General features: G+C 46.5%; 1 protein-coding gene across 1 annotated transcript in view; it reads left to right on the top strand.

Moving 5' to 3' along the window:
- Positions 1 to 1,569: 1,569 nt before the first annotated feature.
- LOC146992481 (uncharacterized) overlaps positions 1,570 to 12,249 on the top strand; it is a 30,970-nt gene continuing 20,290 nt past the window's right edge. Inside the window, exons 1-5 of the mRNA XM_085788533.1 lie at positions 1,570 to 1,636; positions 1,867 to 2,149; positions 4,005 to 4,159; positions 4,503 to 4,604; positions 5,111 to 5,393. Coding sequence (XP_085644659.1) covers positions 1,570 to 1,636; positions 1,867 to 2,149; positions 4,005 to 4,159; positions 4,503 to 4,604; positions 5,111 to 5,393 — 890 coding nt within the window. The remainder of the gene's footprint in view (positions 1,637 to 1,866; positions 2,150 to 4,004; positions 4,160 to 4,502; positions 4,605 to 5,110; positions 5,394 to 12,249) is intronic.

Genomic DNA, 12,249 nt, shown 5'->3' with positions numbered 1-12,249 from the left:
GAGGAGTCCCCTATGGAAACCTTGTTTTCCTTCAAACCCTCAAAAAGGGGTGCTATTTCTTTCTTTTATAATCTCTTGTCCAATCAACAAAACCTGTCACTAGAACTTATAAAGTCTGCATGGGAGGGTGATTTGGGGGTGACCTTGACAGCTGAGCAATGGAAAAAAGCCCAAGAGGGGGTGCACACAGCCTCAATCTGTGCCCGACATGGCCTCATCCAATTTAAGGTACTGCATCGCCTTCACTTTTCCAAGGTGAGGCTCTCAAGAATGTTCCCAAGTGTGAACCCATTGTGTGATAGATGTGGGCTCTCACCAGGCTCTCTGGCACACTCTCTGTCCTCACTTACACACCTATTGGAGCTCGATTTTCAACACCCTATCAGAAGTTTTCAAAATGGTGGTTCAACCAGATCCTGTAATAGCCATTTTTGGGGTAGTGAGAGAGAACAATAAAAATCTATCTGGAACCAAATTGAAAATTACAAAATTTGTCACTTTGTTGGCACGGAAACTGATCCTTCTTAATTGGAAAAACCCTCAGCCACCGAGCTGGACTCAGTGGCTGAGGGAAATCATACAGCTCCTTGAAAAGTTGAGATACACAGTATGTGGCTCATCAGATAACTTTGAGAACATTTGGAAGCCATTCATGGACTATATTAGAAATAGGCTTTAATTCTCCTCTTTTCTTAATGCACCTCAGATGTAATGGACTTATACTACTTAACATCATGTATACATTTGCCACATAGCCCACCATAATGTACTAATTTTTTTCTTTTTCATTTTACGCAACTGCAATGTAAATGTTTGTCTGTTTTTTGTTCTTGTTTTTTGTTGTTTTTCTTATTGTTATCTTGTTAACTTGAATTTCCCTGCTAGGGATGAATAAAGTATTCTCTATCTCTATTCTATTTTCCATCATGTCTATTTTTGTATATATTTTTTCGTGCACAGTTCCTTTATGTTGTGCTGTTAAACTTCTCTTCAAAAAACTAAAAAGAATAACATTTACGGCTGCTCTCTGTGCTCAGGTACGTTTAATCATTTGTCAGTAACCTGCTGTTGTGTCATTCAGTCACATGCACCATAGATTGGTGGGTTGTTGTTTTTGTATGTTTTAATAAGCACACCGCTGTAAATCAAATATAGATGAGCAAAGAGAGAGAGAGAAATAAAGTTCATCTTATTTGATCTTACTCTAAGCCATGTCATAGGCTGGAAGACTGAAGTTTGAATCCACAATCAGTCACGAGGAAGGACAAGCATAACAAGATGTGGGTATAAATATCCCCCTCATCAGCACAGAATCATCAGCGATTTCTCGCCTGCAACTCAATCTACTTTGCAAGTCAAGGTAAGTTAAGAGGTTGTAGTTAAGTAGCAGATTTTACAATCACAATTTGGGTGTTTAATTGTTGTGTGTGTTTGGCTAAAGGGTTCATACATTTGCAGCATGTTTTATACACGTGTCTTATAGTATCTCAGATTGTTGAGGATTTGGTACCTATTTCATTACATCTGTTTAAATATCGTTCTTCTCTCTCATCAGACTGAACCAGAACAATGAAACCCAGTTCAGCCCTGCTGCTGCTGCTGCCTCTCCTGGGGATGTGCTCAGCTTATAACTACAGTAAGTGAAGTATTATCAAGTGTTAGAATCACAGTAGTGTATGTAGACTGCATGTCCTTGTAGTCACCTAAAAGAAATGATGAAGTGTTTGCAGTCAAGGTCATTGAGTTTTCAGAGCTGCGTCCAGTGATGGAACAAGTATTCAAATCTTTTAAATGAAAGAAACACCACAGTTATGTGTGAGTGACCTCAATAACCAAATGTTGTTATGTCATTTTTCCCATTCACAGAAAATGTGGCTCTGCATGGTAAAGCGACTCAGTCGTTCCTCGGTCATCGGTTGGGTGCCGCCCACAAAGCCATCGATGGAAACCGTGAATCGAATTATTTTGCTGCTTCATGCACCCACACCCCGGCACAGACCAATCCCTGGTGGAGAGTGGACCTGCTGGACTCCTACATCATCACCTCCATCGTCATCACCAACAGAGGAGACTGCTGCGCAGAGAGACTCAACGGGGCACAGATTCACGTTGGCAACTCTTTAAGACACAACGGCCTCGCAAACCCACTGTGAGTCCTCGTTGGTCGTGAATGATGTAGATGAGAAACCTAACTTTGCTCAAGAATGGGCTGTAACGAAAACCATACTGCAATTGCAATTCGAATCAATTGCCTGCAATATCACAATTTTGATAATACTCTATTTTTGCTTGGAAAAAGGAATTTGAACTTATAGCTACAGTGGCATTAAAAGTACCATCCCAGGCGACTAATTTTTGGCAAAATTTTGGCAAAATCATAAACATCTGAGTATATCTGGTAAGTATTAGACAGTAATCGTTGACATAATTGATTTGACATTGGATTCTCCTATCAGAGTGGCGTCCCTAGCAATGGTGATTCCTGATTGGACCGGTTGGGTGGGTGCTTATCAGTTGTGCAACCTGCATATGGACTAGCCAGGTCCTACATCTTGCCATTTTTGTCCATTCTTCGTATAGCCTGAAGCCATAAATCTCTTCTTTTCTGTCCCACTTGCTTAACTATTAACATTAACAGAAATTTTGACCGGGGGTGGCCCAAAGTTACGATAGAAGACAACAACCCCTGGTGCGTGGCGCAGTGGGTAGAGCGGCCGCCCCATGTAGAGGCTACAGTCCTCGCCGCAGGCGTCCCCGGTTCGAATCCCGCGTCGGGCAGACCTTTCCTGCGTGTCATTCCCCCTCTCTCTGCCTCCCCATTTCCTGTCTATCTCTACTGTCATCACTATCAAATAAAGGCAAAAAAAAAAAAAAGACAACAACCCTACGTCACTTGAAAGGCCACACCCCTTCACCGGTGAAAACAAAGGAGAAATCGTTGATGTGTATGCCGAAGAGTTGCAGTGTGGTATATTAACTTAAAAGAACCTAACATAAGGTTTTCCCTTCTCTCCTTAAGCAGGAAATGAAATTATCTCCAAAAGATGTAAAGTTACAGACACATTCCCTTTACATTTTAAACTATATCATTTTTTTAATTCTCATCTCATTTTCAAAATGACAGAAAATGAAAAGGGTTTGGCCACCCTGCATAGTTAGTACCTATAGTAGTAGCCCCCTCTTTTGGAAACTATCGTAGTGTACAAACAGCTTGTCTGATACCAACTGGTCAAAGTTATCTGAGAGCTCAAGTCTTCTGCGTTTCCCATTCTTTTGCAGGCTGTTGCTTGTATATCCCTTTTCACTCTAAAATTGTAGAAGACAAAAAAATAACACACTGATATTGTTTAAAATATTGTTTCATGTTTAACTTTATGCCTTTTGGAGATCATTTCATCTTCTACTTTCTGAACTGTTCACATTAACAGAAATTTGGACCAGGGCTGCCCAAACTTTTTGCATGCCACTGTATAGAGAAATAAGTAAAAGGCAGCTAATAAAAGTGACTCAATAACTGTCTATATTAAAGAACTATGTGGATAACTGTTGTGGGACTGGCACTCTTCACCCGTGAGCGTACTCCGGTCAGGGAATAAGGACACCGTTTGCCGTTTCAACTTCTTCCTTTATATGTAACGTTTTGCAGCAGGTAAGTACACACACGCACATTGTTTACACACCGACTCCAAGGACCCCAGAACACACAACATGGCTGCCCTGTAAACTGCCTAAGGACCCCAGGACATAAAACATAGCTGCCCGTAAACTGCCTGACCCAAAAACTGAACGTAAAGGTGCATGACTAAAACTATGACCTATTCTGAATCAACAATATTATATCAATATCATCAATTATACTCAACAAATTAACAGATTAACTAGGGTATCTTTGCTCATCACAAAGGGAATTTATAACAGTCTATACTACACTACTCTGCTCCACCCCTTCCAATACTGATACAACAGTATTAAAGTGCTGCTTCCTCTCTCCCTCTCTCTTTCAGGGCTGCTGTAATCCGCCGGATCCCAGCAGGCAGGTCTCATAGATTTCCTTTCACCACACGTGTGGAGGGACGTTACGTGACTGTGTCTCTTTACGGTCGAAAGAAGATACTCACACTGTGTGAAGTGGAAGTCTACGGTTACCGCTCTCCAATTGGTGAGACATCGTTGCCAAGGCCACAGTCATAGCAAAATTCAAACCACATTCATTTCATAGATGCAAACCTCATTGACTGCAGTCAACATGCTGGACCAACTTCCCCACTTCCCGAAACAGAGTCACGACTTCTGAACTGGTAGGCTAAGGCTAATATGGTATTGGGTGCACATTAACATGGCTTGCAGAAAAAAAAAATCATGTGAGTGCAAGTGCAAAATAGAAGTAGGCTATGGAACATGATGGAACAAGTATTCAAATCTTTTAAATGAAAGAAACACCACAGTAATGTGTGAATGACCTCAATAACCAAATGTTGTTATGTCATTTTTCCCATTCACAGGAAATGTGGCTCTGCGTGGTAAAGCGACTCAGTCGCTCCTCGGTCATCAGTTGGGTGCCGCCTACAAAGCCATCGATGGAAACCGTGAATCGAAAAGTGAAAGTACTGATCCAAATATCTACTCAAGTAAAAGTAAAAAGTACAGGCTCTGAAATTTACTCAAAAGTATTATTAAAAGTAAAAAGTATTTCCATTGCACGATTCACTGCAAAGCAAATAACCACACGATAATTTATCTTGAATCCATTTCATCAATGTTATTGTTTAAATAAACATTGTTCACATATCCTAAGTTTACCTGCCGGACACAAAATGTATCCTAATGTACTTCACTATGGTCAATCGTAGGCATTTGTATTGTACACTTCAGGTTTACACATCACACTTATGAACATTAAATTGTGGACCAGGATTGGCTTCTAAACTGTGGTGTCACAAATCATGCTCGCAGTCCCAATTAAAATCATGTGAGTGCAAGTGCAAAATAGAAGTAGGCTATGGAACATGATGGAACAAGTATTCAAATCTTTTAAATGAAAGAAACACCACAGTTATGTGTGAGTGACCTCAATAACCAAATGTTGTTATGTCATTTTTCCCATTCACAGAAAATGTGGCTCTGCGTGGTAAAGCGACTCAGTCGTTCCTCGGTCATCGGTTGGGTGCCGCCTACAAAGCCATCGATGGAAACCGTGAATCGAATTATTTTGCTGCTTCATGCACCCACACCCCGGCACAGACCAATCCCTGGTGGAGAGTGGACCTGCTGGACTCCTACATCATCACCTCCATCGTCATCACCAACAGAGGAGACTGCTGCGCAGAGAGAATCAACGGGGCACAGATTCACGTTGGCAACTCTTTAAGACACAACGGCCTCGCAAACCCACTGTGAGTCCTCGTTGGTCGTGAATGATGTAGATGAGAAACCTAACTTTGCTCAAGAATGGGCTGTAACGAAAACCATACTGCAATTGCAATTCGAATCAATTGCCTGCAATATCACAATTTTGATAATACTCTATTTTTGCTTGGAAAAAGGAATTTGAACTTATAGCTACAGTGGCATTAAAAGTACCATCCCAGGCGACTAATTTTTGGCAAAATTTTGGCAAAATCATAAACATCTGAGTATATCTGGTAAGTATTAGACAGTAATCGATGACATAATTGATTTGACATTGGATTCTCCTATCAGAGTGGCGTCCCTAGCAATGGTGATTCCTGATTGGACCGGTTGGGTGGGTGCTTATCAGTTGTGCAACCTGCATATGGACTAGCCAGGTCCTACATCTTGCCATTTTTGTCCATTCTTCGTATAGCCTGAAGCCATAAATCTCTTCTTTTCTGTCCCACTTGCTTAACTATTAACATTAACAGAAATTTTGACCGGGGGTGGCCCAAAGTTACAGCCCAAAGTTACAACAACCCTACGTCACTTGAAAGGCCACACCCCTTCACCGGTGAAAACAAAGGAGAAATTGTTGATGTGTATGCCGAAGAGTTGCAGTGTGGTATATTAACTTAAAAGAACCTAACATAAGGTTTTCCCTTCTCTCCTTAAGCAGGAAATGAAATTATCTCCAAAAGATGTAAAGTTACAGACACATTCCCTTTACATTTTAAACTATATCATTTTTTTAATTCTCATCTCATTTTCAAAATGACAGAAAATGAAAAGGGTTTGGCCACCCTGCATAGTTAGTACCTATAGTAGTAGCCCCCTCTTTTGGAAACTATCGTAGTGTACAAACAGCTTGTCTGATACCAACTGGTCAAAGTTATCTGAGAGCTCAAGTCTTCTGGGTTTCCCATTCTTTTGCAGGCTGTTGCTTGTATTCCCCTTTTCACTCTAAAATTGTAGAAGACAAAAAAATAACACACTGATATTGTTTAAAATATTGTTTCATGTTTAACTTTATGCCTTTTGGAGATCATTTCATCTTCTACTTTCTGAACTGTTCACATTAACAGAAATTTGGACCAGGGCTGCCCAAACTTTTTGCATGCCACTGTATAGAGAAATAAGTAAAAAGCAGCTAATAAAAGTGACTCAATAACTGTCTATATTAAAGAACTATGTGGATAACTGTTGTGGGACTGGCACTCTTCACCCGTGAGCGTACTCCGGTCAGGGAATAAGGACACCGTTTGCCGTTTCAACTTCTTCCTTTATATGTAACGTTTTGCAGCAGGTAAGTACACACACGCACATTGTTTACACACCGACTCCGAGGACCCCAGAACACACAACATGGCTGCCCTGTAAACTGCCTAAGGACCCCAGGACATAAAACATAGCTGCCCGTAAACTGCCTGACCCAAAAACTGAACGTAAAGGTGCATGACTAAAACTATGACCTATTCTGAATCAACAATATTATATCAATATCATCAATTATACTCAACAAATTAACAGATTAACTAGGGTATCTTTGCTCATCACAAAGGGAATTTATAACAGCCGCCCCCTAAATAGCATGGCTATTTTGAAACAAACATAAATTCCCACAACAACAGTCCTTTAACCAGGATTATCTTCAGGAAGAGCTGACAGCTGGACCAGCCGAGCCACTGGTCTCAGGTAAGTCTTCTCGCCAACTCTGACTTCAGCTGTCCGTATACATCCATCATCACTTGCATTCAGCTTCACCACCCTCCCCATAGGCCAGTGAGCGCGAGGAAGCTGAGGATCCACAATCATCACAACTGTGTCCAGGAGGAGATGATCTGTGTGTTGGCGCCACCTCTGGCGAGTTTGAAGAGAGGGTAAGTAGTTTCTGATGAACTGTGTCCAGAAGTGGTCGGCCATCATCTGGCAATGACGCCAGCGCCTCCTGGTGAGGGTGTCAGGAGCATAGGCGACTTGGGGGAGAGAGGCATCCTGCCGCCCCATCAACAACATACTGGGCGTCACTGGGTCTGGATCGGCCACATCCGAGGATACATATCGTAAAGGCTTGGCATTGAGGATGCCTTCCACCTCGATGAGGAGTGTGAGCAGAACCTCTTCCTGGAGCACTTGTGCACCTATGACCACTCGCAGGGACTTCTTGACTGATTGAATCTCACGCTCCCAGGCACCACCAAAGTGGGGAGATGCTGGTGGGTTAAGACGGAACTTAATCTGTTTCTCTGCAAGCCGCTCCCTTAACTGTGACTCCATCACTGCAAAGGCCTCCTTCAGCTCCTTATCTGCCCCACGGAAGTTAGTCCCCTGGTCAGAGAGGACCTCAAAGGGGGTGTCTCTCCGCACGATGAACCGTCTCAGTGCTAGGAGGAAAGCGTCTGTGTCGAGGCTGGTGAGCAGATCCAGATGGATACATCTCGTCATGAGACATTTGGAAATGATCCCCCAGCGCTTTTCACTTCGCCTCCCAGCCTTGACCATGTACGGCCCGAAGCAGTCCACGCCTGTTGAGAAGAATGGAGGCTTAAGCAGCCGCAGACGGGCTGAGGGCAGGTCTGCCATCCTCGGCACCACTGGCTTCCCTCTCCACTTCATGCAACCGGCGCAAGCTCTCTGATACTTCTTAATAGCCTGCCTTCCCCGCAGAATCCAGTAGTAGCGCCTCATCTCCGCAAACACCCTATCAGGCCCGGGGTGGTGTAGTTGAGCATCCATCTCTTTAATGAGGAGTGTGGTGACTGCATGACGTGGATCCAACAGTATTGGGTGAATGTCAGTGGGGCTAGAGCTGTCTAAACGGCGCAGGCGTCCTCCGACCCGTATAAGACCCATTGTGGGGTCTAATTCGGGAGCAAGCGTACTCAGCCTGCTGCTGGGGGGAACAGGCTTGCCGGCTCTGAGGCATCTGATTTCTTTAGAGAAGCAGTCTGCTTGGCTGGTCTTCAGCAGGTGGACTTCTGCGTCTCGGAGGTCGCCCAGAGGTGAGGCAGGGTCGGCCGCCGCCCCATGAAGAGACTCCTGAGTAGCCTTGACCAGCTCTCTCCAACTGCTGAATTGGGTGAGGTCTGGTATCTTGAGTGGTGAGCTTGTCTGTGTGAGAGCACAAAAAACACTGTGTTTTAACTCACCACTGTCCTCTGGCTCTGTGATGTTAGGACATGATGGCCATTCATCCGGTGGACGGCGAAGGAATGCTGGTCCCTGGATCCAACGACTTGGCGCTGCCAGCTCAGCTAACGTCTTGCCTCGTGTGAGATCGTCAGCTGGATTGTTAGCTGTATCCACATACCTCCAGGTGTGTGAGGCGGTCAATTCCTGGATCTCAGAAACCCGGGTTCCCACGAAGACCTTGAACCTACATGACTGGGATGTCAGCCAGGTGAGAACTGTCATGGAGTCAGTCCATAGGAAGGTCTGGGCAATACACAGGGTGAGCTCTTTGTGGATGAGGGAGGACAGCTGGTCTCCTGTCAGCGCTGCACAGAGCTCCAACCGTGGCATTGACTGCTGGCGTTTTGGGGCCACCCTAGACCTTGCCATGACGAATGAGACGTGGACAGTGTCATCACTTCTTGTGGTGAGGTACGCCACTGACCCGTATGCTTGCTCAGAGGAGTCACAGAAGACGTAGAGAGTGTACTCGGTGGTGTCAGTAGCAAGCTCCAATGGTGCATAGGTTCGAGGGATGGAGATGTTGGCTAGCTCGGGGAGTTCCCTCTCCCAGCTGGACCAGGCCTGCAGGATGTCAGGAGGGAGGTTCGGGTCGTCCCAGCTCCTCTTCTTTGCCCACAGTCTCTGGACAAGGACCTTGGCCCGTGTAGTGTACGGGATAATGATCCCGAGCGGATCATACTGGCGGGCGAGCACCTTATAGATGTACCGCATGGTAGGGGTCTCACTCTCTGGAGGTTTTGGCTTGTAACCGAGCCGATCAGATGGACAGTACCACCGCAGTCCGAGGGCCGGCTCCTGTGGATCGTTACTCTTCTCAGCCAGCCACAGCTCCGTGCTTTCAGATCGGGCACTGGAAGGCAAATGAGAGACAACACATGAGAAGTTACTTGCCCACTGTCGAATCTCGAATCCTCCTGAGGCCAGACATTGTCGCATCTTGTCCACCAGAAGCTTGGCTGACTCAGTCGTTGACAGGCTTTGAAGACAATTGTCCACGTAGAAAGACTGTTCGACGGACTGCAGGACGTCTTCATTTCCTGCAGCACATTCTTTGACATGTTTTTGCAGAGCAAATGTTGCGCAACACGGGCTGCTCGTGGTACCAAATGGCAAAACTTGCCATTGGTAGACGTCAGGCTGTTTCTCCCTTTGCAGGTTTCTCCAAACGAACCTCAGCAACGGCCGGTCCTCAGGTAGAAGCCGAACCTGGTGGAACATGGCTCGGATATCTCCACTGATGGCGACAGCGTGCTGGCGGAACCGCAGGAGGACCCCGAGGAGAGATGGGCCGAGGGTTGGACCTGGAAGCAGCTGCTCGTTGAGAGAGAGACCACCATGATTAAAGGAGCAGTCAAAGACCAGGCGATGTTTGCCATTGTGATGGACGAGGTGATGAGGTATGAACCATGACTCGCTGGAGCTGGTTTCCTCCCCCTCCTGGAGCTTTGTGACACACCCACCATCTATAAGCTTCTGGATCTCTGCTTCATATAATTTAGCCTTGACAGGGTCTTTAAGTAGTAGTCTCTCTGTACTGCGTAGCTTTGGCATCACTGCTTCAGCATCTGCTTTCAGTGGTGGTGCACCTTTTACCCGGAGCAGAGGTGTAGCGTAGCGAAGTGTGTCACCAACCTTCACTCTCGTAGTGCGTGCTTCCAAGACGCCCACCGCTTCCTGGTCCAGGTGGGACCGCACTGCTAACCGCTCACTACGGAAGGGAAGCACATCAAGCTGCCAGAGGCGTTCAACATGTTGGTAGATGCCATCTGGTGTAGGCTTGAAGGCGGTGTAGTAGCATGATGCAGCGGGGGACTGTGAACCATCTGGACCCTGGAGCGTCCAGCCGAGTGCTGTATGGATGGCTACCGGTCCTCCCTTTGGGCCAAACCTCACAGGTTCTGTAGCCGTGATCAGGTGAGTGTAATCTGCACCAATGAGCAGCAGTGGTTGCACCTTGTTGAAGCTCAGCAGTTGTAACCCTCTCAGGTGGCGGTAGCGTCTCTGGAGCGTTGCTATTGGATAGGATCGCTCTGTCAGGGTAAGTCGACCTGCTGTGTAGGCCCTCTCAACCAAATGCAGCTCTGATGGTGATGCTGGGGAGGCTACATGAAAGTCAACTGATGCTCCAGTGAGGTGAACAACATCCTGACGAACAGTCCGCAGGGTGAGGGACTCCGCTCTGCCTCTGAGCTTCAGGTCTCGAACTGCAGCTGGAAGTATTATGGTGCGTTCAGCCCCATCATCGAGGATTGCATAGGTCTGCAGTGATTTGGTCCCGTGACTGATGATGATTGGCACCACCTTGAGGTATACTTTCCCTCCTTGCATAGTGTTAGCGGCTGAGGTGCAGTCTTTGGGCGTGATGAGGTAGACGCGGGGGCCCGGCCTGGCGATGTCATGCAGCACTCTCAGGTGGATCTCTTGACACTCACTGCATGGTTTCTTTAACGTGCAGCTCTCTTGGTCGTGGTTAGTGCGGCCACAGTTGCGACAGCGCTTGCCATCTGCTATCCACTTCTCAATTTCCTGTGTTGAGCGTTGAATAATGTCTGGACACTGTGACAAGTAGTGTTCTGTACTCCTGCAGAAGAGACACATCCTTTTGAACCTTTGTTGCTTAGCTGCTGGCCGAGGCATCTCAGCTGATCTGGACTGGTCTGCGCCATGATTTTCAAGTCAGCGAACTCTCTCTCACTGTCATGTACCAGCTTGGGCAGTTCAGGTACTGGAACTGGCTGTCTGGGGGACTGGACGGTGTATGGTGCCTGCAGTGGTGTATACTGGGAGTGGGGGCTGTACTGCACCTGTAGGGCTGACACGGGCTGTTGCAGGTTGAAACCAGAAGGGGGAGACACCAGTTGATATGCTGGCTGAGTTGAGGGGGGAGACAGAGGCTGGTAAAGTTGCAGATGTTGGTTCTGCGGTGGCAGTGGCGACTGGTATATTGGCTGTGTGGAGATGGTTGATGGAGGCTGATAGACGGTCCCCAGGGGAATAGCAGAGCTGTAGGGCGATGGATTGATAACTGGCTGAGTGGCAGCTGCAACAGGTAACTGTGGTGCAGAATATGGAGCTGTTGCTATCTGGGGGAGTTAGGCTGGCTGTGCAGACATTAGTGGAGTGTGTTGTTGCACCGGTGCTGCAGACATGAGTTGAGTGTATTGCTGCACTGATGCTGGATTTACTGGTGTTGTCTGCATGGGCAGGTATTGCAGCTGTGCAGCTGGTGACACTCTGTCCAGTACATTGTTAACCATCGGTGTATGGGGCTGGTTAGACTGGTAGCGAGATGTAGCTGGTATCTGTGGATTTGCATAACTCACTGCTTGTGATGCTTGAGGAGTAGGCTGCAGCATGGCCACATTCAGTATAGTGGGGGGAGGCAGTGCCCATGCAGATGTCACAGTTGATGGCAGAGACTGCGTCAGTGTGTAGCTCTCCTGTCTACTACCTGGTGTAGGAGTCGTTGCTGCTTGAAGCTTTAATGCTGCAGAGGTGGTATGTGGCAGTGTAGACAGTCGTGGCTCATGCTGAAGCAGTCTAGCTGATCCAAGCTGCAGGTTGGATGGCTGTGACAGGGGGGTGCTGTGAACTACTGGACAGCTTAACCAGGGCGATTGGTATGGTGGGATGCTCATATTGAGATTAGCTGGTGGCTGTAGG

Source organism: Trachurus japonicus, chromosome 1 (genome assembly GCF_045865225.1).
Source record: "Trachurus japonicus isolate A0001 chromosome 1, Traja_1.0".
Lineage (NCBI taxonomy): Eukaryota > Metazoa > Chordata > Actinopteri > Carangiformes > Carangidae > Trachurus > Trachurus japonicus.
Note: the sequence above shows the minus strand (reverse complement) of the source record. Positions and strands in the feature narration are given on the sequence as shown.